This window comes from Mugil cephalus, chromosome 7 (assembly GCF_022458985.1).
Source record: "Mugil cephalus isolate CIBA_MC_2020 chromosome 7, CIBA_Mcephalus_1.1, whole genome shotgun sequence".
NCBI classification, from domain to species: domain Eukaryota; kingdom Metazoa; phylum Chordata; class Actinopteri; order Mugiliformes; family Mugilidae; genus Mugil; species Mugil cephalus.
In genome coordinates this window covers 20,810,813-20,833,978 of record NC_061776.1, presented here as the reverse complement: position 1 = coordinate 20,833,978, position 23,166 = coordinate 20,810,813, and the positions used below count along the sequence as shown (strand labels likewise).

At 41.2% G+C, this 23,166-nt stretch overlaps 1 protein-coding gene across 3 annotated transcripts; it reads left to right on the top strand.

Annotated features, from left to right (window-relative positions):
- Positions 1-1,895: 1,895 nt before the first annotated feature.
- Positions 1,896-23,119, top strand: tbl1xr1b (tbl1x receptor 1b). Of its 3 annotated transcripts, none has more exons than XM_047589525.1 (16): positions 1,896-2,136; positions 4,495-4,561; positions 7,984-8,087; positions 8,233-8,378; positions 8,527-8,746; positions 9,897-10,029; positions 13,115-13,256; positions 13,714-13,777; positions 13,857-13,954; positions 14,611-14,671; positions 15,053-15,174; positions 15,450-15,524; positions 15,693-15,820; positions 16,351-16,516; positions 16,613-16,714; positions 20,530-23,119. In XM_047589525.1, the coding sequence occupies exons 3-16, from the start codon at positions 8,030-8,032 to the stop codon at positions 20,554-20,556; spliced, it is 1,542 nt and encodes a 513-aa protein (XP_047445481.1). In that variant the 5' UTR covers positions 1,896-2,136; positions 4,495-4,561; positions 7,984-8,029; the 3' UTR covers positions 20,557-23,119. The 3 variants fall into 3 exon arrangements, with proteins under 3 accessions (XP_047445481.1, XP_047445482.1, XP_047445483.1); XM_047589526.1 differs by lacking the exon at positions 1,896-2,136 and adding an exon at positions 2,255-2,536; XM_047589527.1 differs by lacking the exon at positions 1,896-2,136 and adding an exon at positions 2,255-2,540.
- Positions 23,120-23,166: the final 47 nt, after the last annotated feature.

Sequence of the window (23,166 nt, the reverse complement as noted above, 5' to 3'; positions counted from 1 at the left end):
GCATGAGGGGCTGCATGTAGCTCAAATGTGGGACACCATTTTGGCCCGGTTTTATATTTAAATTCATTGTCAGTCACTTTAAATATGTCATATTAATATGTAAATTCTCGCTCTGCTGAAGAAAATGACTAAACGATCGCCAGCGTGAAGATGGCATCCTGGCAGTTCGCATATTTACATAAAGTGGTGAGAGCTGTGCGGATGGGCAGGGAAGTAACGCCACCGGCAGAAGTTTGTAAAACAAATGAGCCTCTGTTATCTAGTTATTATCTGCACAAGTTGTAAATCTTTACCACTAATCTCCTCTTCATTTTCTTGTCTGCACACAAACGAAAAGGCAAAACTGCTGTTGCTAAGGCAGCTGATAAAGTCTGTCCTGCACTATGGTTCCCCACCCCCACGCACACATAAATATCACGCTGCTGTACTCCTAGTCTCACATTTATGGAAGGAGCCGGCGCTAATCTCATTTTATGGAGCGCCACAATGCAAATAGACCTCATAATTTGGAGTATGTCACAGATGTACGCAGGCAGGTCTCACGTATCTGTTCACGGTGCGCACCACGCGTGCACGTACAGTAGGTGAAACGGGACGAGTAGGATTTACAGTCCCGGAGAAGTCAATTCACAATATTTGCCTCTAGACTGAATCATATATTGCGTAAAGCCTGGCACTGGAGATGAGGAATTCGCTTCACATTTCTTCACTGGCAGCCAAAACCCCCTCACACGGTGGGAGTGATGGAGCACATATTTCTGTTTCTCATGGCTCAGGGAAAAAGTAGTGAGATGTGGGAAATTGCTTGAAAATGAGCTAATGGAAACAAGCAACACTGAATTTTGCTCACAGTTTTATGTCCAAAACCCCCAATATTTTAGTTTATTTATTTATTTTTTTCCACACGAAGACCATCTCAGCTAGAATCCTCCCAGCTGTTTGCCAGTATTGGTGAACGCATGGCATAAGATATTAGACAAAGGGGCCAGATGTGAGCTGAGATTATTGCGTGGGAGGATCAAACGGCTTTGAGGCTGGGAAGTACGTGAAAAAAGAAGTTATGGTATCACTATCTGCTCCAGCCGAATCCATCGCTTAGCTGCAAAGCTAATCAGATGGGCCACACAGATAAATAATCCTTTTACACGTTTGCCATAAATGCGGAACCTCTGCTGCATTATCAGTGCTGATTTGGTTACAGAGGATGTGGCAGAACTGTTCAATCGAACTCAGACTCAGATAAGACAAATTATCAGTTTGTGTGGTTTTGTGAGCAAGAACAATTTAAGAAAGGATGCTGTAAATGTAACTGTGTTCCAAACAGAACTTGTTAGTATTTTTGGTAACAGGAAAGTGCTGTGTAAATAGATGTGCTGCAGTTTCTGCTGTTGTACAACTAATGTAATGGCTCTCAGTTCAGCATTTCACTGTATGTCATCATCTCACACTGGAAAAAGCCAAGGCAGTGCCTCTTGAATTGGGCCATCCGCTTATCACAGTCATAATATTTATATTGTGATAAGATTTTCATGATAGTGAAATTTTCAAGTCATCATTTATTTATTTTTATTAAAGTGAATCATTGAATTTTTAAAAGAATGCATCATGATATTATATTAATATCATCAGAGTACACGTTGTACATGTTAGGACTATTGTCTTCATCATAAGCATTGTACAGATTGGTATGATTATGGATTACGTGTGCAGCTAAAAAAAAAACCAACATCAACACAAAAAAAATAATAAATCAGTGTAAAACACAGATTGCAATGATGATGTAAGCTTGTTGTTGACTTTCCCAGTCTGAATGACTGAGCAAAGCGTGGGGGGTGGGGTGTCATTAATCCAAGGCTAGTGGTGACTCGCCAAGCGCAAATGAGGTGTAGTGGGGGATGGGCGAGGACACTGTTATGACTGGTGCCTGGCTGCGGGACAAACTTCCAGAGGCCTCGGTGTGTGTGTGTGTGTTTTTCTCCTTTTCCATCTCGTCGCTCGCTTCCAACGAGGACATGCGGCTTCATTTTGGTGTGGACGCGCCAAACGGACCAGGAGCGAATATTTAATCGTAGCTGGAGGACGACTCTCGGCTTTTGCAAAAACACGAGGTGGTGTTTGGTGGCTTTTTGAAAATAGGTTAGTTACCGATATAGCACCGCGTTCTGTCCGATATGAGCTATTACTCTTACATGTGTTACACACTCGACAATTGCAGTATTCGACAAAGCAAACAGTGAACGGAGAGTACATTCAAGTCGTCGCGGGTTAATCTTTACATTAAGCCGTAGTCAGAAGCGCTTTGAAATAACAGTAGTTACAGGCAGCTCATTTTTGCATGGCAGGTCCCTCCAGTGTGTCTAACGTCTGAAGCCGTTGCTGGCTTCTTGCAGCCTGGCTTTAGCTTTAATATTATAACCATACGGTAGCTTATAAACGAGCGGAAACGACCACTCCTGCAGTCGATTAAAGAGATAACATGGTCTGACTTGAACACGAGAGCCTCGGAAGATATCGCCTGTTGAAAGGTTTTATTCAAGTAGGTACGAGGTTGTAGCCACACTGTCATTAGCATAGCATGCTAGGGTTAGCCGGATAGCTGTGGTAACGGGCTGGAGACCTCACGGTACTGGTCACAAATAAACTTTAACGGGAGCTAATTTACCACCGTGTTAACTGTGAAATTAAATAAATAAACAACCGATGCGTGGCGCTGCATCGCGCTGGCTTGGTAGGTAATTGATGGTGCATTAAATTAAATAGTAGGCTGACGGGTACGGCCGCCTCCAGGAAAAGTGATGGTAGCTCGCATGTTAGCCAGGGGGCTAACGCTACCCAATTTGCAGCAGCGAGTGGTGGGGTAAGGTTATAAATTATTAATTGCGGTAGTGAGTGGGGGGAAATGGAAGAGGGCACGAGTGATACGCGTTCTCTTGATTGTTATCCATAGTATAAGGACCGATAACGCCCGTTCCAGTTTCCCACTCCACTCGGTGACCCCCTGACATGTGGGCACTGCCAGTCTACCGCTACAGCGATTTAAGCGACCCTTTAATGCACACGGTACCAACAATACTTTTGGTGACACGAGACTGGCTTTTTTTCTTCACGTTTTTCCTACCGCCTTAGACATGCAGTCATTCATGAGCACAAACTAGGACAAACAGCGTGTCGGTGAACGTACTACACGCTGAAGTTACGTCCCACTCACTCAGTCGCTCTCTGCTGTGAGGCGCGTGGGCGCGCTGGGGTCCAGCCACGCTATCTCCCTCATATTCCTCCCAGTAGATTAGCACGGCGGCATAGTGTGGGTATATCGCACCCAATGCATCAGACAAACGATATTTTTTGCACGAAATGGCGACAGAAACAAATCGAAATTGCGCATTTGAATGTAGCCACACACTAAACTCACGGGCCCCCTCACTTCGTGATCCGGCACCACGTATGAGATGCTGGTGAACAGCTTTTTGGGAGCAGCCATCTGCATTTCCTTTCCAGTTCATTACTCTAGTGAAAATAAATGCTTTCCATTGTAACACCCCTGCACAAAATCTAAGCTCCGTGAAGGTCATGTTGTTCAACATTTACGTCAAGTAATTGAGAGAGTTGTTAGTTCAACTCTGTAATTTTGGAGGACGTGGTTTGTAGTACTATTTAGTCTGTTGTGTTCTACCAACACCTGTTTTAGTTAAAGGGCGAAGATTTGTGTTTAAACTGCTCTAGTTTAACGGCTACTAAATAAAATACATCCTCATAAATGATCGTACAGTGCAATCACCACATTTCTGATGGTCTTTCAACATAAACTGAACATTATAACAGTAACGAAAGGGGACTTGGTGCAAGATTATTAGAACGTACTTGGTGTACCTAATGAACTGGCAAGTGGGTGCATAACCCGTTTTATTAAATTCACTTGGCACTGACACGTCTGCATCTCATTCCTTCATATACTACATGTGCATACGCCTGGATAGTTCAAACATGCATAGCATAAATATCCATAATTTTTTTTTTTACATAGCTGACCCAGTTTGTCTCATTGTTTATTGACACACCCCTGTATTCATAGCACTTTCTCCTCTGACTGCCTTTTCACCCACTCAGTGACACGTTGCTGCTAAAATGTCCTCTCTAATGACTGTAATTTGTCACTGCACCATAGAGAAAAGCAGCCTCCTGTGAATATTTGTCTGGGCCCGTGGGGTTCTTTTGTGCTTGACACAACTCATGCTATTTAGTTGGAGCAGATTGTTTAACTCCAGTACATGTTGGGAGTTGCTATATATATATAACGACTGCCATTATATTGACTGAAATTAAAGATGTTCCCTTCTCTTTTTAGCTTGATAATTACAAAGTTCAAATGGACGCACTACCCTTAAGATTTTGTGTGCACGTTGTTTAGAGAAACCATGCAGTCTTTATAATTTAGTTGTGTAGTATACTTCATGAGTTCAGGGCATTCAGTTTCTCTCTCTTTTTTATTCTTAGGGGCTGAGAGTTCTTGGTGAGGACGACTGTGCTATGATGCATCCCTGAAGACATTTTTATCACATGGGTAATGTATTGTTTTGTGTCATTTATACATCATGGTTTGTTTCTTTCTGTGGCTGCACACTCGTGCGTTTACATGCAGAGCTTAATCGAGCTATGCTCGAAATTTGACTTTCTGGCTACAGTCCTTGTCCCAGTTTACATGCAGCGTAAGAAAATCGAATAACTGACGGCAACATGTCCTCCTCCACACTAGGTGGCGCTATGTGTCTTTTCAGCGAGTTAGTACCACGTTAATACGGCTCGTTTTCCGGTTGACCTATTACGTCATATAATAAACAAGATTTGTTCATGTGGCAGACCGGCATTTCAAACTACAACCATAGGGACAATAGTACTTTTTTTAATCTCCTTCGTAATGTTAGCACTACTTCTGCTGCAGATAACGTGTTTCCATGCACTTCAGTTCTCCTGTTATAGTCTGATTACCAATTATGGCAATAATTTGTTTTTTTACGTGCATGTAAACGCGCTGACTCTGTCAAAGATCATATGTCTCTTGCAAAATGTCAGGAATCTAGTTGATCAATAATAAGGCGGTGTGCAAGAAAGTAGCTTTCATCCTTATATGTTCAGACGACAACTCAACTACTTGGAGCAAATGCTAGTGACTAGTATGACAATAATACAGCTGCTTATTAGCGCATGGATGATATACACAGTCAGTTTATACACATATAAATCTTTAAAACTGAACAACGTACATTTCCAGTAACATTACACCCTAAGTGGGTGTAAACAACCGTTCTCAGATAAATAATGTAGCTGCATTTTCAATTACAGTCGGCACATGTCACTGAAGTTAAATCACCCTCCGCACTATCATTTACTATTGCTACTTAATGTCAGAATTTAGTGAAGAACATCTTTTCTAATTAGGTCTACGCTGAATAAACTTTAATGTAATGACAGCACCATTGGGTGGAAGCGACAGTTTGAAATGGTTTCTTCTTCTTCACAGATTTCATAGTAAAGTGTTAAAGTTGGAAGATTAATGGTAGAAGTTACGTTGGTTATTTAGTGAATGGAAGAATCAGCTTTGAATACTTTAATCAATAAAAACTAACTAATTAACTAACTAACTAATAAACTAGATAATTCGTTTAGAGATTCACTGATTAACACTCGTTTGTAGGAGGTCTAGTTGCATGGAAATTAATTATTCTGTGTTGTGTTGTTTAAGCTGTGTACATGGCATTTGGAGTATGATCTTTTGTCTTTCATTGCCTGTCCGTCACTGGACATTGAAACGAGGACATAACAAGATAATCATGTTTTCATGGTTTGTAGTATTTATTTTAAAACATGTTGCTTGCTTTCAAAGAACTGCAGTGAATGATGTGTGAACTGTCCACTGTGTGGGGATGCAGATTTTCATGTTTGTTCAGTTGACTCATTTGTCTTTTACACCCGGGTATAGTGTTTAGAAAACATTTGGCGGATGGTCATTCTAAGTCCATCAGTATGCCCGGTTGAAGGTCCAATTTTAAGAGGGTAAATGAAGCTGAGAGGAAAACAGGATAATCTGGAGAGAGAGCAACATGCCCTGTAGCATAGAAATGAACCAGTACCTTGTTTATATTTTAAAATCCCACCAAGTTTTGTTCCAGTACATTTGATACTTGAGCCCCATCTGTCTAAAGTTCGACGTTAGTGGCAGCCAGTGTTAACAGCTAGAAATTACTACACTTTGTAAACAACTTCAAACTAAATTAAAAAAACAACAATGAGCAACAAGAGACAGTCAATTATGAGATCAAGAAATGCAGACCAGCTGCAAGAGAGACTTGTGCTGGTCTGTTCAGTGTGGACATGAGGTAATGTGAGACCAGCGTCAATGAGTTTAAACCCAGCTTGTAAGTTAGATCTTCAGAGCTGTTCATTCTGGTTCCCTGTGCCAGTCTTAATTGGACAGACAGATACTTTCTGAACACCCATACCTGACATGAATTAATTTTGTCAGGTCAAGATATTTAGTTGTTCATGTCTACGTTAACATCTTGATCCCTCTGGACATGCCATTCGTTTTTTGAATCATGTAAATAGTGATCTATGTTGTTGCTCCTGACCGAGTGGCTTTTTTTAAAAATAGAGTTTTAAGTTATTGTTGTGTTGACAATATTATGAGAAACGCTCGCCGTGAGGACTTTGTCACCACCTTTTTAGGGATTGTTGAAGGGCTTCTAGGGATTCATGGCCCGATGAGGCAGGGACATGTTGACTTTTCTGAGGGGCTGGCATAGTGGAAACAGTGGAGTTTCTGTCCCTCATCCAGATCCCTTGTTTATTTCCACGGTCCCATTTAAACAGTGCGGGTTCCGCATGAACAAACATGGAGGACAGACACAAGCACTGCTGGATAAGTTATTGCTGAAGTTTAAAGCCCACGTATTCCAGATGTTTTAGTCCAGAATACCCAGCATCCCTTGTGAAGGCGGCTAGTAATTATTTCCAGTTGTAGGTTAATGAATGGAAACTGGTGCCCTGCCTAGAGCCAGGAGCTTGTGCAGCCACCAAATGTAGAGAGGAACAAGGCCGCGTTATTTACCAAACTCTGCCTATTTCTCTATTTTGAAGTTACAAGATCTAGTTCAAGCAAGGTGATGTTATTTTTAACCTTTTCCTCTTCTCTGTTTTCGCTGTGTTCCAGTTTAGTAGCTAACTTACAGTGTAACACCATCCTCTGTGTATGTGAGACGACTCTCTTTCAAATCTGGCCCAGTGCCACAGAACAACGTGTTTACAACCCGGTTGCATTTATGTTGGATTTTAATGCTTGTGAGATATAATGGGAATAAGTTGGAAATGCAACTATAGACCCGTGTCAGCTGATTTTTATGGTTTGTAGTAGGGCTGCACCATAAATCATTAAAAAAAATTGCGATCTAGATTCACACATACACGTGATCTCATTTCGAAACACAACGATTCATAAGCATTTTATTTCACAAGCGGCGTCACAAACAAATACTCCCATTTCTTCACGTATTTTTTCAAGCGCCCCTAAAGGCAGCACTGCCACTAACTCCTCCCTCGACCTATTGTAAAGCGTCTTCACAACACGTGATTCTGTCAGTGGAGGAAGGTCGCCTGCAGTTGAGTGTGTGGAAACAGTGAAGGAGAGAAGCAGAGAGGAGTCAGCGGTAAAGACAGTTAAATGGATGCTAACAAGCTAACAAGCCTATTGTTCAAACGTATGCTTTACATTCTAAGGAAATCTCAGCGTTCGATACTCTGCTTGAATGACCACTTGAATGTTTTTTTTTGTTTGTTTTTTTAAAGTTCATCAGTGCAATAAACATTTTAAAAAAAAATCGTGCCAAAGAATCGTTAACTGAATTCTAATCAAAAAATTGTGATTCACACATCAAGATATCATTATCTTATATATATTGAAAGACTCTGCTTTGTCTATTGCTTTTCCAGGCTCCTATGCTGTGCTGACCCAATGGTTTAATCACCAGGACTAAAAATGAGCATAAGCAGTGATGAGGTTAATTTCCTGGTTTACAGATACCTGCAAGAGTCAGGTAAGTTTAACAAAAATACATTTGTAAAAACCTCCTCATGCAGCTCTAATGGTTCTAAATTTCAACTTTAAAAACACTCCAAAGATAATTTTACACGTTGCTTCCACTGACTCCATCCTTCTTTCCAAATGATCCGTTCCTCCAGGCTTCTCCCACTCAGCGTTCACCTTTGGCATAGAGAGCCACATTAGCCAGTCCAACATCAATGGAGCCTTGGTGCCCCCTGCTGCCCTCATTTCCATCATCCAGAAGGGCCTGCAGTACGTGGAGGCTGAAGTCAGCATCAATGAGGTCAGGCTCCATCATCACCTGTCAGCTACTAATTATTGGAAACTTCACTTATACTGGCAAAAAGAGGTGCACTTTCACCTCACGTGTGTCCGTCGGATATTTACATAAGGGTATTTTGGTGACATAAAGTTGGTTGTTTTCTGCGTAGGACGGGACCTTATTTGACGGGCGGCCCATCGAGTCGCTGTCTCTGATTGACGCTGTCATGCCAGATGTGGTCCAGACCAGGCAGCAGGCCTACAGAGACAAGCTGGCCCAGCAACAGCAGGCGGCAGCAGGCAGTGGCAGCAGCGCAGGACCACAGGGAGGCACCAAGAATGGAGAGGGCGCTGCCAACGGAGAGGAAAACGGATCCCACGCCTTAGCCAGTAAGCACTTAGTCATTGTTTTCAGGTGAAAAACAAATAGCGTTTGGGCTAAATTCCATGAAATTGAGTTAAACTGCAAAGCAGTGTTTACAGACTTTCACACGTATAGACCTGAAGCAATTAACCATAAAAAAAAAAGGGTTAACGTGAGCTGGCGCAGTGTGAGCTACATTTATATCCCACTCATAAGTAAAGTTATGGAAATTACTGTTACTGCTCTGTATACTCGGAGGGTTTTCCATTACATGAAGCTAAAATGAATTCTCTCTGTGAACCAGTTTTCTATAGTGGACTGGTATGTGTGTCCGTCAAGCTCTGTGTGTGTCTATAATGACTTCCCTCTGTCCCATGACACCTGCATTAATTTGTATTGTGTAATATCTTTCACTTGTGAGGTTATATACTAAACCTGCTTGTGAGTTTTGGTATGTCTTTGTTGTCTTTGTGTAGGTCACTTTCCATGTCGTCACTCACCTTTTCCTGTCTTACAGTTGTTTGTTTTAGTGTTAGAGTAAATTGGTGGCCTGGTTGTTTTTCATCATAGCCTCTGCCTGTGCTGTAATCACTGTAACAATAAGCATTGAATTCAAATGAACAATGACACAGCTGAGGTACCACTGCAGTGTCTCTGACTTAGGGGGGTTGACAACTTTTACTTTGCCCAGTTCCTTCTTTTGGACTAGGTCTTGTTACAAAGGCTTGTTGTGTTTTTTGTTTATTTTACTGCGTTTTACATGCACAACTCTGAGCACTTCCAAATTATAACTCACCTACAACCTAATACAGTGGTTGAGCTTCTCCGTGCAGAGCAGGCTGCTCCTTCTGTGTGAACGTGGTGGTTTTAACCACAACCTGTTGTTTAATCCACCGCCACTCTGTTTCAATTGCGATCAAGCTGTGACGTACGTGTGCACCACTGCGGGTCTGGTTTGGAGGAAAATTAAATGACGTTGGACGTTATTAAATCTGAAGCAGTTTGCTTTCTTTATTGTCCATGTACTCTACACAAAAAAGGCTGTTTGTTCCAGCTGAGAGATTTTATTCTAGAAGTGATTCATCACATTTCATCTTCCCTGTCTTTAGGCCGGTTTGACAGCTTGTAATGAATATTTTTTTGATACACTTTTGATTATCTCATTCCTTCCTGCAGATCACCACTCAGAGATGATGGAGGTGGACAGAGATGTGGAGATCCCTCAAAGTAAAGCCATGGTCTTGAGGGGCCACGAATCTGAAGTTTTTATCTGTGCCTGGAACCCTGTGAACGACCTCCTCGCATCTGGGTCAGTACTACCACTCGTTCTGTGCCCATGTTTGTCACTAGTGTCCTGCAGGGCTAATGCGTTAGTTCATTAAATACTTATTTGCTGCGTTACCGTCACATCTTTATGTCTATTGAAATGCCCCTTTAATGGCATCATTATGCCAAAAGGCCATTATGACTTTTATTTACCTATCACGCCCTGTTGTTTAACCTAGAATGAACTCATAGTTAATTTAAAGCCAAATATGTGGTTTGTTAGCTAATATTGAATAGATTCCTAAGCGAGTTTGTCACATTTATGTGAGACTCAGTTTATGACTTTTAATAAGTCATTCCTCTTTTATCGCCACTGTCTTTGACCAGTCATTGTTTTTTCAGTGCCATTGTCCCTCAATTAACGCAGTCACAGAAGAATTTCTTTATGTGTGTTATGTCAATACAATCTTCTGTGTAGTGAACTGTGCAGCTTTATTACGAGCAGTCTGTGTTTTTGGCTTTAGAAAAACCAAGCAGATGGGCTTGGGTACGGTTGGGTTTGGTACACTGGAGCTGCAAGCTCTGGGCCTGTTCAGATTCTTTATTAGGATCAGGTCTGGGATGTCTGACCGCATGTGGCCAGCGTAAAGTATAGGTGTTAACACCTCCAGGACACACTTGAGATCACATTTGAGAGATTCCATCTCGCATGTTTCTGCATGTGTCTGCGTCCTTGTGCATATGAGTACACAAGTGTGATTCTGTCATTACATAACATATCAGCATGAGGTTAATTATTGATGCAGTCGTGGTGTATGAGGAGTGGTGTGTGGTTAAGTTTGGCATTTCTTCATTTTTCTGTGACTTTATTTACGGTGTGTATGGAAACTTCCAGGGCTGAAGTTATGATCTTAAGTTTTGTGTTCTGTTCTTGGTCCTGGAGCAGTGGTAGAGATTAGACGTCGGACGATATGGATTTTTTCAAGCTGATGCTGACTGATATTTTTCTGGCCGATAATTGAAAGTTCTGTCTGCGACGTTACACAGTATTAGCCTACACACACCCTGTTACTATCACCGCCACACACAAACAGTTCAAATTCTGCGACTGCGACAAAAGAAAAATAAAACCGTTCTCACAACGTCGGGGTGATGGTTTTAATAGACTGCCCTTTCGTGATGTTAACTTACCTATAAGCTACAGTTGGTGGAAGGTTTGCTATAAGTTACCCACTGTTCAAGGCTCCATTTAATAATGTACCCATAAAAAGGTAAATATGTGCTTATTGTCTATGGCTTTGAAAGATGGGAATTTAAGCCTTATCTGTTCTCCCAGGAGAGTTGTGCATTCAAAAAAGTTTTGGTTTGGGTCCTTCTCACGCAGCGGCTGCGCGATCCACTGCATCAATAACAGTGGGCTGCCCACGGACGTGCCAGAATTTAAATCCATCGACCGATGCCGATGGATTAAAAAATGTCAAATATCGGCCGATAAAATCGACCGACCGATGAATCGGTGGACCTCTAGTAGAGATCCATTAGAGCATCAGCTGTTAAAATATTGTACTGCACCCCAGATGTTGGGTTTATTTGCATACAGAGCTCAACACTGACATCGGATCTAGAGACGCATGTTAAAGCCAGGTCTGAACATACGTACCTAAAGCTGGTCACTAGTGATCAGATTGCCTAGATCAGATCTTACAAACAACCCCTCTCACTTCATCTCTTTTGAGAATATTTTACATTTATATTCCCGTCCCTTCTCAGTGTTTGTCAACCTGGCTAGATTTAGGAGCAGTCAGGCAGATGAAGAAAGGAGCAAAATACATACAACAAGCCAAAAGGTGCTGAATAAGGGCAACTGGACTTGTAGAATTAATCAACACCTTTTGAGAACTGAGACTGAGAACCTTCACAGACACATGTAGAACAAGATAAGATGCTTGTTTCTGTTGAGTCAAAAGCAGTAAACAGTGTAGACCAAAAAATAAAACAATCTATTCCAGTGTCATAGTGCACAGATTAAGAGTTTGCATGTCAAGTCCAGATTTACTGTCCAAATTTAGCACGTTGCAATAATGTTTAGAGCAGCTTTTTCTGCATTTTGTATGTGTTTATAATCCTTCAGATGTATATATTAGACATACATTGAATATAAGAATTGAGATGTTCAGCAGGTGAACACATTCTCTTGATGTGTTCTCATGAGTGGATGGACCCAAAGATATATTTTTCTACTAATTTTTGCAACATGTAGAATGATAAAAACATGTTGAACTGTGTGTGATTTATATATGTAACAATCTTTACTAAACCCCCAAAATGGGCCTGGACCAATCAAATGGTTTGCGTGGGCTAGGGAAGAGTGGAAAATGGTCTTGTTTGGTCTTGTCTTTTTTGTCCAGCACTTTTCTACCTATTGGTACTGAAAGTGCTTTACAGTCACAGGCGCATCTACCCATTCGCTCACACAGTGCCATGTACTGGGAGCAATTGAGGATTCAGTGTCTTCCTCAAGGACACTTTATCATGTGGCAGGTTCTGAGGATGGAACCGCTAACCCTCTGGTTCATGGACAAACCGCTCTACCTACCGGATAATAGAGGGTCTTATTAAAAATACGATAAATTCAGGAGAAATAAATAATGTAGCAAACAAAACAGATTCAAGGATTCATAGTGAAGTTTTAATTTCTTAAGACAGTCCCATACAGGTGAGTACTGATTTCAGCTGGCTGTATATATTCAGTAGTCCTGCTGTTAGGGCACACTTCTTAAAATTAAATAAAAATGAAGAATTCAAGCCGTTAGGCCCCGAACAAACCCATAATTTAAGTGGATCTGCGTAAGGGGGCAAATGTCCACACCAACCACGTGAACCTGAATGAATTGTGTGCTTGTAAAATGTCTTTCTCCTTTTTCTTCAACAGATGATGTGAAAAGGTTTGATAGGGCTTTAAAAAGGTTTTGGATTTGATGATTTGGGTTCAGGTTCGCTAAAATCCTCTTATACCCCAACCCTACTCAGGAGCAATGATGGTCAGTTTTATAACATTTTCAGTACTGAATTTAGAAGACGGAGCTGTGCTATGGTGCCTGATGTTGGGTTGTCTTGCCTTGGGACAGGTCGGGGGATTCGACAGCGCGGATCTGGAACCTAAGTGAGAACAGCACAAGCGGATCCACCCAGCTGGTTCTGAGGCACTGCATACGGGAAGGGGGCCAGGACGTACCCAGCAACAAAGACGTCACCTCACTAGACTGGAATGTAAGTGTGTGTGTGTGTATGTTCAACGGTATTATTGTGTGTATGTGTGCTCCACTGAATGCCTTTTCTAGTAATCTAATCTGCTGGTATTTGTGTGTGTGTGTGCGCGCTCATGCCTGTGATTGCTGCTTTTATCGAAGGCATTCCTTCCAGCTGTATATTTGGGGGGAGTCACTCCCTCAAGGGAAAAGACCTTTTATGCTACTTAGCTGCATTTTTTGGCTATTTTTTGACTATTTTTTTCTCTGAGTAGTACAAATCAGTGGATAACACCACACAAGCACTGACATTTAATCTGTCATTAACGTCTTCCTACTTACAGGAAGCCTCATAAATAAAGACTGAGGAATAAACACTATATATAGGAATATATAGGAATAGGGCATGAATATGAACCAAAACATGAGAGGAAAGAGGAAAAAAACTGAATTTAAGGAGAAATCTCTTTGTCTTTCAGAGCGAGGGCACATTGCTGGCAACAGGCTCATACGATGGTTTTGCTAGAATATGGACAAAAGACGGTAAGACCCGGTTTCTACTAAACCATAGCTTTGAAAGCATATATTGTTTTTCTGTTTCTAAGATGAATTTTGTTTTCAGGTAACCTGGCCATTACGTTGGGTCAACATAAAGGCCCTATATTTGCACTCAAGTGGAATAAGAAAGGAAACTTTATCCTCAGTGCTGGTGTAGATAAGGTAAGGCGTACGCATTAAAGCTGTGGCTGAATCTGGCTCCTCTGTGATTTTTTGTTCACTGTAAATTGATTGTCCTTGCGTTTTGTACTACTGTCTAACTAGGACAACAATTTGAAAACATCGGGTCTTTGACGGTCATTTTGACAGCACTCTTACATTTTAGAAACATTTACATTATGATTAGTGGTTTAAGCTGATTTTTAAATAACCATTATCTTAAGTTTGTGTGTATATGTGCATGCTAGTTTCTTGCACTGATGTAGCAAATGTTAAGGACTGATGCACGAGTGAGGCCCATTTTTAAAATCAGCACTCAGAATTACCACGAGCATTTTATACAAGATCAACATTGCCACCTAGTGTACGGACTTATAACAACACACACACAGTGTCACTTCAGTTTACTGTATATATTAATACCTGAGATTGATGTGTTAGAGGTATAAAAAGACCCCCGGTGTATGGGATTTATGGGATTTATTAGCTTCTCTGTGTATCTCCTGTACCTAGGTACTTTATTCATGTCAACTAATTGCGACTTAGGGCATTTTTATATACAAAACTGCTCTCGCTATTCTGTGCAGTGTTTTTATCGATTTCTTGACATAGACGTTACTGATGAATTATAAATGATCACAATCTCCTCCTTCACACAGACAACAATTATTTGGGACGCACACACGGGAGAGGCTAAGCAACAATTTCCTTTCCACTCGGGTGAGTGACAGGAGTCAGCTGGGCTGTCCCACATGACTTTTCTGTTTTTAGCAGATGTTACCTTCGCTGAACTGCAGGGAGATCATAGTGACAATAAATCCAGCGTTTTCTGTCATCAAGCCTTTCTGCACATTGTGACTGATTCCTTTGCCATATTCCACCCACTCTGCCTTCAAACATTTTGCATAAAAGCTCTGTCTCTTTGGTTTGTGTATATTTCTGACTAGAGCCATAAAATGAATATCTTGCTTTAAAACAATTATCTGCATTCTGCACAAGTTAGTAAATTCCTACCATCACTTTAATGGCATCTTCTCTCATATTCTGTCTGAATTTCTCACTGAAGCATGCGTCCTGAACATTGTCTCTGCCTCCCAACAGCACCAGCTCTGGATGTCGACTGGCAGAGCAATAACACATTCGCCTCCTGCAGCACAGATATGTGCATCCATGTATGTAAGCTGGGTCAGGACAGACCTGTCAAGACCTTCCAGGGACACACAGTAAGTCTAGTTTCTTCTGAGTGAGCACTACCTTCCCACAGGGAAAGAAACAGAAATGCTCTGCTGGTCACATACTGTATGTCCTGTACTACAGTACATACTCCTCCTACTAGATATGATAAAAGGTGCCACTGGAGCTTCTTCATTCAGAAGCTGCTCAAAACCATTAAAAATCCTCCTCATTCCTCTGACAAACAAGCAGCTAGTTTTATCATTTTCAGGCTGCGTACATCAGTTGCTGTTTTTTGTTTTAACCCACGTCTCCCTCTCTCCAGAATGAAGTCAACGCCATCAAGTGGGATCCCACTGGCAGCTTGCTGGCCTCCTGCTCTGATGACATGACACTCAAGGTCAGTTTACATGCACGCTTATGTAGTGGATGTCACAAAGAGCTAGGAAAACACACAATAGGACGTAATCTGACGGATCTCTGAACTTTGAACTGCTCTGAATGTACATTGGATCCCAAGTCAGACTTACAGCTGTTGTTATTATTGCATCCATCTTTTCTGTTGTAGATCTGGAGTATGAAGCAGGATACATGTGTCCACGACCTCCAAGCTCACAGTAAAGAAATATACACCATCAAGTGGAGCCCCACAGGACCAGGGACCAACAACCCCACTGCCAATCTCATGTTGGCCAGGTAAGAGTACAAAGTATTGACTTGAAACATCTGCCACTGGTTTGGGAAAGATTACATGAGGAGCATGTTCTGAGCCTTCAGTAATATGAATTATCGATTTCATCTGTAGTCTGTTATTGAAAGGCTATATTCACTCTTGTCACACTAATGGAGACAAGAGATGTACAAAAAAAGATGACATATTTTCGTATGAACACAAATAAACACTTTATTTCATTTTAGCTAAGGGAGCTGTAGAGCAGCATTTTGAGAGGCAGCCTGGGGGGATTGTAAGGTCACATTTTTACATCCCTCTATGTCCACTGCTGAGGTGCTTTGAGCAAACTCGTAACCCACAAATTGCTCCCCCGGCACCAGCCCTTGTTAGCCTAGAATGAATTTTCCCAAGAGGGATCATTAAGAGAAAATTAAATACACGACTTAATAAAAACCTCAGTATTTGTCATGTCCAGCGGACACTGTTTTTTTTTTTTTAAGAGTTGAGCTACATGGATTTTAACACATGACTTTTCCTTTCCTTGTCCCTGTAGTGCATCATTTGACTCAACAGTGCGTCTGTGGGACGTGGAGCGTGGGGTGTGCATCCACACACTGACCCGTCACCAGGAGCCTGTCTACAGCGTGGCCTTCAGCCCTGATGGCAGGCACCTGGCCAGTGGTTCATTTGACAAGTGTGTCCACATCTGGAATACTCAGGTCTGGGATGACAACCCCACATGTGTTAATGAAGATTAAACTAAAGCACGTTGAAGATGTCACCTGTTGTTGATGAATCCCTGTGTGTGTCTTTAGACTGGTGCTTTAGTCCACAGCTACAGAGGGACGGGAGGGATCTTTGAGGTGTGCTGGAACGCCACAGGGGACAAAGTCGGAGCCAGCGCATCAGATGGATCAGTGAGTTTCGCTGCCTGAATACTTAATCACACACACCGTGACCATTGCTGAAAATGGCATCCACCCACATTCCTTCTGGCCTGTGTATACAACTCTCACACCAGGCGGCTAAGCTAGTAAATATGTGTGTCAACCCTGTGCAGTAATGGTTTGACCCAAAAAAGCTAAAGCCATAAAATGCCTCTGGTCAAAATCAGAGTTGACACTGAGGTCAAGCCAATGTGAGATCATTGTTTCACCGTCAGTTGTGCATGACATCCAATCACAAGACCGGTGACCAATATCGACAGTCGATAGTGAACAAGGTCTCACAGAAATGATAAAAATGTAAGCGTTTCAACACAGCTATGATGACTCTGGGAACTTAAACTGAGCAGGAAATCTGAAACATAGCATCAGAAATTCAGTGGAACCGTAACAGCTGATGTTGCTGCTCAATAAGGTGACACCGGAGAGAGCTATTAGTCCCAAACGTAATATTTAATGTCACTACCCAGTTAGAGGTGTGACGGACAATGTTTAACAGGTCCTGGAGAACTTTCTCATTTGTTATAGCTTTTATTGTTGGACTGTTACTGTTTGGCCAAACACAGAACCAAAAATGAAGCACCACGATCAGAGAGGTGACTGTAGCACACCTTCATTTATGGTCTAGTGGATAAACAGAAGCCACTGCAGAGCTGAAAGGCTATAACAGCCATCTGTTCACAGGCAGTTCATGGATGCTTCTCGGCTTAACTGAGAAAGGGTGTGAGGACTGCATCTGAATTTAAATGACATTGTGTGTAAATATTGTCGAGTTCCATAAGCGAGTCGACATTAAAATGACCACCTGTAGTGCTCCTGCCAAAGACAGAGTAAAGGTTCTGAATATGTACTGTGCCATCTTCAACATTAACAAGATGAAAAGCAACACTGTGTTTAAAATAATGCGTCATGTTTTAGTTAAGACTGTCAACTGTCGGTTGAATGCAGAAGCTGAACCAACATTTAAAGGTAAATGCCTTGTGTTGTTTCAGAAAACATCAAAGACTGGTAGAGAGGTACAATTCTGAAGAATTTGAGCATTGCATAGTATAAGTAGGAGGGGGAAACAGTTTGGCTACTGTTTTTCACTTTCTTTGTTTTCAGAGGGTGTAAGTCATCCTGCAAACAGGCCCTTTCCACCACGAGGCAGATGTCACATGTGTGTTAAACCTTAGTTTGAGGTTTTCTTCCCATTAAGGTCAAAGTGTTGTATAGTGGGTCTTTTCTACTTTCACCCTTTTAAACATCGCTGAATCATAAGCATTTTCACTTTGGAGTCTGCGATGACTTAAATAAAGAAGTGTTAGGCTTGTAAAGGCCTACACAAATCTCACTTTGATATGACATTTGACGCTTTGACATTGGTTAGTTTCAATGGTGTGAAACGACCCACTTCCTGATTTCTTATTTTTTTTTCAATGTTTGTCATGCTTAAATGTTCAGATCATGAAACAAACTTAGACTATTAGTCAGGATAACACAAGTGAACACAAAATGTTTACTTGTAAAATTGTATTATTAAGAAAAAATCCAAACCTACATGGCCCTGTGTGAAAAAGTGATTGCTCCCTAAACCTAATTGTGCAGCAGCAACTGCGCTCAAGTGTTTAAAATGAGTCTTACAGCACTGACCCAATCATCTTTGTAGAATTGTTCCAATTCAGCCACATTGAAGGGTTTTCCAGCATGAACTGACCTTTTAAGGTCATGCCACAGCATCTAAATATGATTTAGGTCAGGACTTTGACTAGGCCACTTCAAAGTCTTCATTTACTTTTTCTTCAGCCATTCAGAGGTGGACTTGCTGATGTGTTTTGGATCATTGTCCTGCTGCAGAATCCAAGTTCACTTTAGCTTGAGGTCACAAACAGATGATTCTCTGAACATTCTCCTTCAGGATTTTTTGATAGAAAGCAGAATTTATGGGTCTGTTTATCAAAAAACGTCTTCCAGGTCCTGAAGCAGCAAACCACCACTGATCTTAACTGAGCCAAGTGAGGCCTTCAGTTCTTTGGATGTTTTTTGGGGTCTTTTGTGATCTCTTGGATGAGTTGTTGCTTAGTTGTTGGGGTAATTTTGATTGGCCGGTCACTCCTGAGAAGGTTCACCACTGTTCTATGTTTCACCGTTTGTGGATAATGGTTCTCACTGTGGTTCACTGGAGTCCCATATCTTTAGAGATGGCTTAAGAACCAGACTAAAAGTAAGGATTAGATACGGTCCTAGAGATTTCAGAGACAGGTGTCATGAATGTTTTTAGCCTGCACACGACCAACCCCTCAAAACCGTTAAAACCCAAAAATAAGGAGACGTATCGCACTCACCAAAGTTGAAACTTCTCAGTATGTTTACATGCATGTGAAAAAACAAATTATTGCCTTAATCCAACTTTAACTGGACAAGTGCAAGAAGTGCATGTAAACCCCTTTACTTAGACTAAAATCGTGGTTCTCTTTAGCCAATTAAGACACCCAAATAATGTCAATGGAAATCAGTTTTCTCCAGCATGTACACGCTTAACTGAGCTTTAACTGGACAACACGTGTGCCACACCCGCTGTCTGAGGGATAGCACCATCCTATCGGCACCAAAAGTAGCACACACATTACGTAGGAGATTATAAAAGATGAACTATTATCCATCTTGTTGTTGTTTGAAATGCTTGTCTGCCATATGAACGACTCTTCTTTATTATATAACGTAATAGGTCAACCGGAAAAGAGGCCGTATTAACCTGCTGACAAGACACATATCACCACCTAGTGTGGAGGAGGAAGAGAACATGTTATTTTCTGATTTCTCTGTTGCATGTAAACTGGGACAAAGGCCGCATTCAGAAAGTCGAATTTCGAGCATAGAGTAATTAAGATGTGGATGTAAACGCAGCAGAGACGCTGGTTATTTGGACTATTACAGTGAATTTAGTTTGATGGTTGGTGGTCAGAGCTTGGGAGTTGCTGTTGTTCAGTTGTTTTTGAGAACACAAGTGACTCGAACAGATGCTAATCATTAGCACGACAGCACTGCCTTCCAGTGCATTCACAAGGTGAGAGAAGATCTTGCACGTATGTCCTGAGTCATGCTTCCTGGTGCAGGGGTTCATCACAGTAAAGTAGGGTAACGGTTAGAAAAGTGGTTTCTATGCACTAGTCTTCTCCGTAGCTGCAGTAGTTTGCCTGGTGGCACACAGTCGCTTTTTTGGCCTACATATGAATTAAACTATTGTTCTTCATTTCTTCACATTCAACATTGCTGCAAGGGTGTACTTTCTAGGGTGGGTGACGATTCTGCTGCATTTTATTTACACTTCTGCAGCAGAGAGGGTTATTTTTGTGAGTGTACTGTTATCTGTTAAATCGTAGTGTCATTTGGTTTTCACACAAGGCCCTTATTCATGCTTCCATCCACATTAGCAGGTGGTGAGCGTGCATTTCAGGAAACTCATGTAAAAATTTCTTGTTTTCATTTTACTGCTTTAAGTAAGGAAAGTATAGGGGACTTTTAACATTTTCTCCGTTCACCCAAGAAGAACACAAGTACTGTGAGTTCTTAGCTTCGCTGTAGGAAAGTTTAGCTCTTCATTGTAATAAATATTTTGCTAATATATTAGCAAAATATTTTGATAAGGTCTGATAGGTCAAAAACATCCAGCCACGTTTTCTCTGTAAAATCTGAGAAATACGCCATTTGTCATTTTCCAGTAATAGCTGGAAACCGAATCGGCAGAAACCGAAACTTTGTGGCTGCTGAAGCACTCATATGTCTACTGTCCACTTTCCATTTCGCAGGTTTGTGTATTAGACTTGAGGAAATGACACTGATCTGGAGGGAGCCATGGACCGACTACGAATGTGTACATAGCCAAAATGACTGTCCCTGCCTGTCCGCCACACTGCTGTAGTCCCCATCAGATGCCATCGTCCACCGTTACAGCCGACTGGACGCTCTCTCCCTCATATGCACTCTCAAGGACCACGCCCTGGCCACATGCAGTTGGCATGTTCACACGCATGCATCAGACACAACAGGTCTGTATGGACGTTTCATTTTGCTCCACAGATCTGCAGCAAATAAAGAACATTTCTTGGTTATCACACAGAACAAACTTGTTGGACCCATCAAAAGCAAACCAAAACACCGGGATTCTTCTTGCTTTCCTCTTTTTATCCTTTGTATCAGAATTGTAAAGATTTGTGTTCTCTGTTGATGTGTGCATATTGCATATGTCGACATTTGGTGTCCTGTGGACATTGTGTTGAATTTGGATTTCACTGATCTCTATAGGTTTTGTATTACATGTGGGGTGGGGGAGAAGACATGGTATGTTGAGAGTTGTCTTTTAATATGGATGTTCAAAGTTGTTCATTGGGAGATCTCTTCATTTACTCGCCTGCACTCTCTAAGGTTAATAAATGCAGATGTTTTCATTATGGAAGGTGAAATGATTAAGAATTTCCTCAACTCTATTTTTATCCAGTAGGTTTGTTCCATTTTTAACAAACTATAAAGCAGTTAATGGGAGGATGAACTGTCCTGTTTTCAAACTATGTCCTCAAAATTACTTTACAGGTGTTCACAGTTCATCAGGTTAAGATCCTCCCCCTGAAATCTTTTACTCTCTGAACTTTAACTGAAAGACATGGGTGCTTTCAATGCACTGTCAGCTTCTGGTCCCCATCCCTGAATCCGAGCTTGTCCTGGGCCTGTGTCTGAAGCTTATGATATGAATAGACTGCTGTGTGTCTTATGTGTCGGACGTGAGGTAGTGTAGCGTGCTGAGAGAGAGATATGGAAAAGCATAATCGCTCGCATTCATCTGACATGAACAATTAATAGTCGTAAATCTGCTTTCTTCATCAGTTAGTGGCTTCTTGCTAAGTAGCGCTGGGTGATAATCAGACTGATCTGGTGTAATTGTGTCTTGTTGCTGAAGCTTTGTCGTTATTTAACAGGCCATCATCTTGAGTATTGCTTCCTTTGCAGGCACAGGATATTTGATAACACTTCTTTTTAAAAGCTGTCTCTACATCACTCAACTCAACGGCTAATTGACAGTACTGAAATTAGTATTATGGTTTATTATGCAGAGCAACTATTTCAGTCTTACTTGCAGCTTGTGTACACTAAGGTTCTAGTTTTGGTTTGCTGTCTGACCAACATTATCACATATTCACACCTAGACACTGAGACAGGCTGTGTTTAGGCCTATGCACGGATAGACAGCGGTTTTGTTTGTAGTGGTCAGAGGTAACATGGTATCTGCATATAATATATATATATATCTATATATATATATATATGAATATATTTCTGTGCTATTACAGGGGGTTCTTTTGTATGCCACTTTTATGCTAAGGGTGGATTTTAAAGTAACTTTAAAGACGCTTGAAATACAGTATGTGGTGTTCTGGTGCATCACCTAGGGTTGTGACCACGAGGAATGTTTATTATGAAATACCATTAAACAGTCATAGCTAAATTGGGAAAAAAAAAAAGAGAAAAAAAAAGCAGCTCTTCTAAGCCAAGCGTGCCCCCCCCCCCCCCCCCTGCACTTTAGACGAAAAAATAGAGAAACGGGGCAGTGTGTTAATTCAGGCTATCATAGACACATGTGATGTTTAACCTACTCCTAGGGAAGAATCAGAAGTGATGCAGTAAGTGTGCAGTAAACCAGCGGGTGAACAGTCTCTTGTCTGGCTCTTGGGTACGTCACAGTTGCAACAAGCCAACTTCATGGCATTCCAGGTCTCATCTCGTAGCCATAATACAATATGTAACGGCTCGATGCACACACATGTCGGCAGAAATTTCAGATGTTGTCTTTCATGTTTTTTTAAAAAAAAAAAAACAAACACAAAAAAAAACATTTTGTACTGAAGCTAAAGACTATTTTGAAGTTTGCTTTAATACAGTCAGCAGTAAATGGTCTGTATGACAAAGACACTATTTCAAATGATGTCTATGACAGTGGAATGGTATTTTGTAATGGTTTGTTTTTAGATGATAAGCTTTTTACACTGCATTCAAGTGTGTTTACTATTTTTCGTTCCTACCGAAAGTACTAACGTTAATTCTATCTTTGCTATGTTGGAGAGCCCTTGAAGGTTTTGTACTTATCAAAACTTTTGTAATTTTGACTTATTTGTAGCTACATACTCGAAAATGAACAAAGAAAATATAGAATCTGGATTTAATTGTTGATGTATAACACAGAACATGTAAATACCAATTTGCAGATTTTTTTTTGTGTGTCTTTTCCCTCACCTAAGTTGTACTCTCTTTCTCTCACTCACATGGTTGCAGTCTGCAGCCTCCTGATCAGACTGTTGTAATATCACTCAGATCTCAAGGTCTAGAATAAAATCTATTTTGATAATATGAATGTGTCGGCTCATTCAGTGTTAATCCACACATGACTGTGCTTT

Excerpts from the sequence above, each read along its gene's own strand:
- tbl1xr1b (XM_047589525.1), top strand. The coding sequence starts at position 8,030 with ATGAGCATAAGCAGTGATGAGGTTAATTTCCTGGTTTACAGATACCTG. Across the intron at positions 8,747-9,896 it reads CGGATCCCACGCCTTAGCCA|ATCACCACTCAGAGATGATG; the intron begins GTAAGCACTTAG and ends TCCTTCCTGCAG. Across the intron at positions 15,175-15,449 it reads AGACCTTCCAGGGACACACA|AATGAAGTCAACGCCATCAA; the intron begins GTAAGTCTAGTT and ends CCCTCTCTCCAG.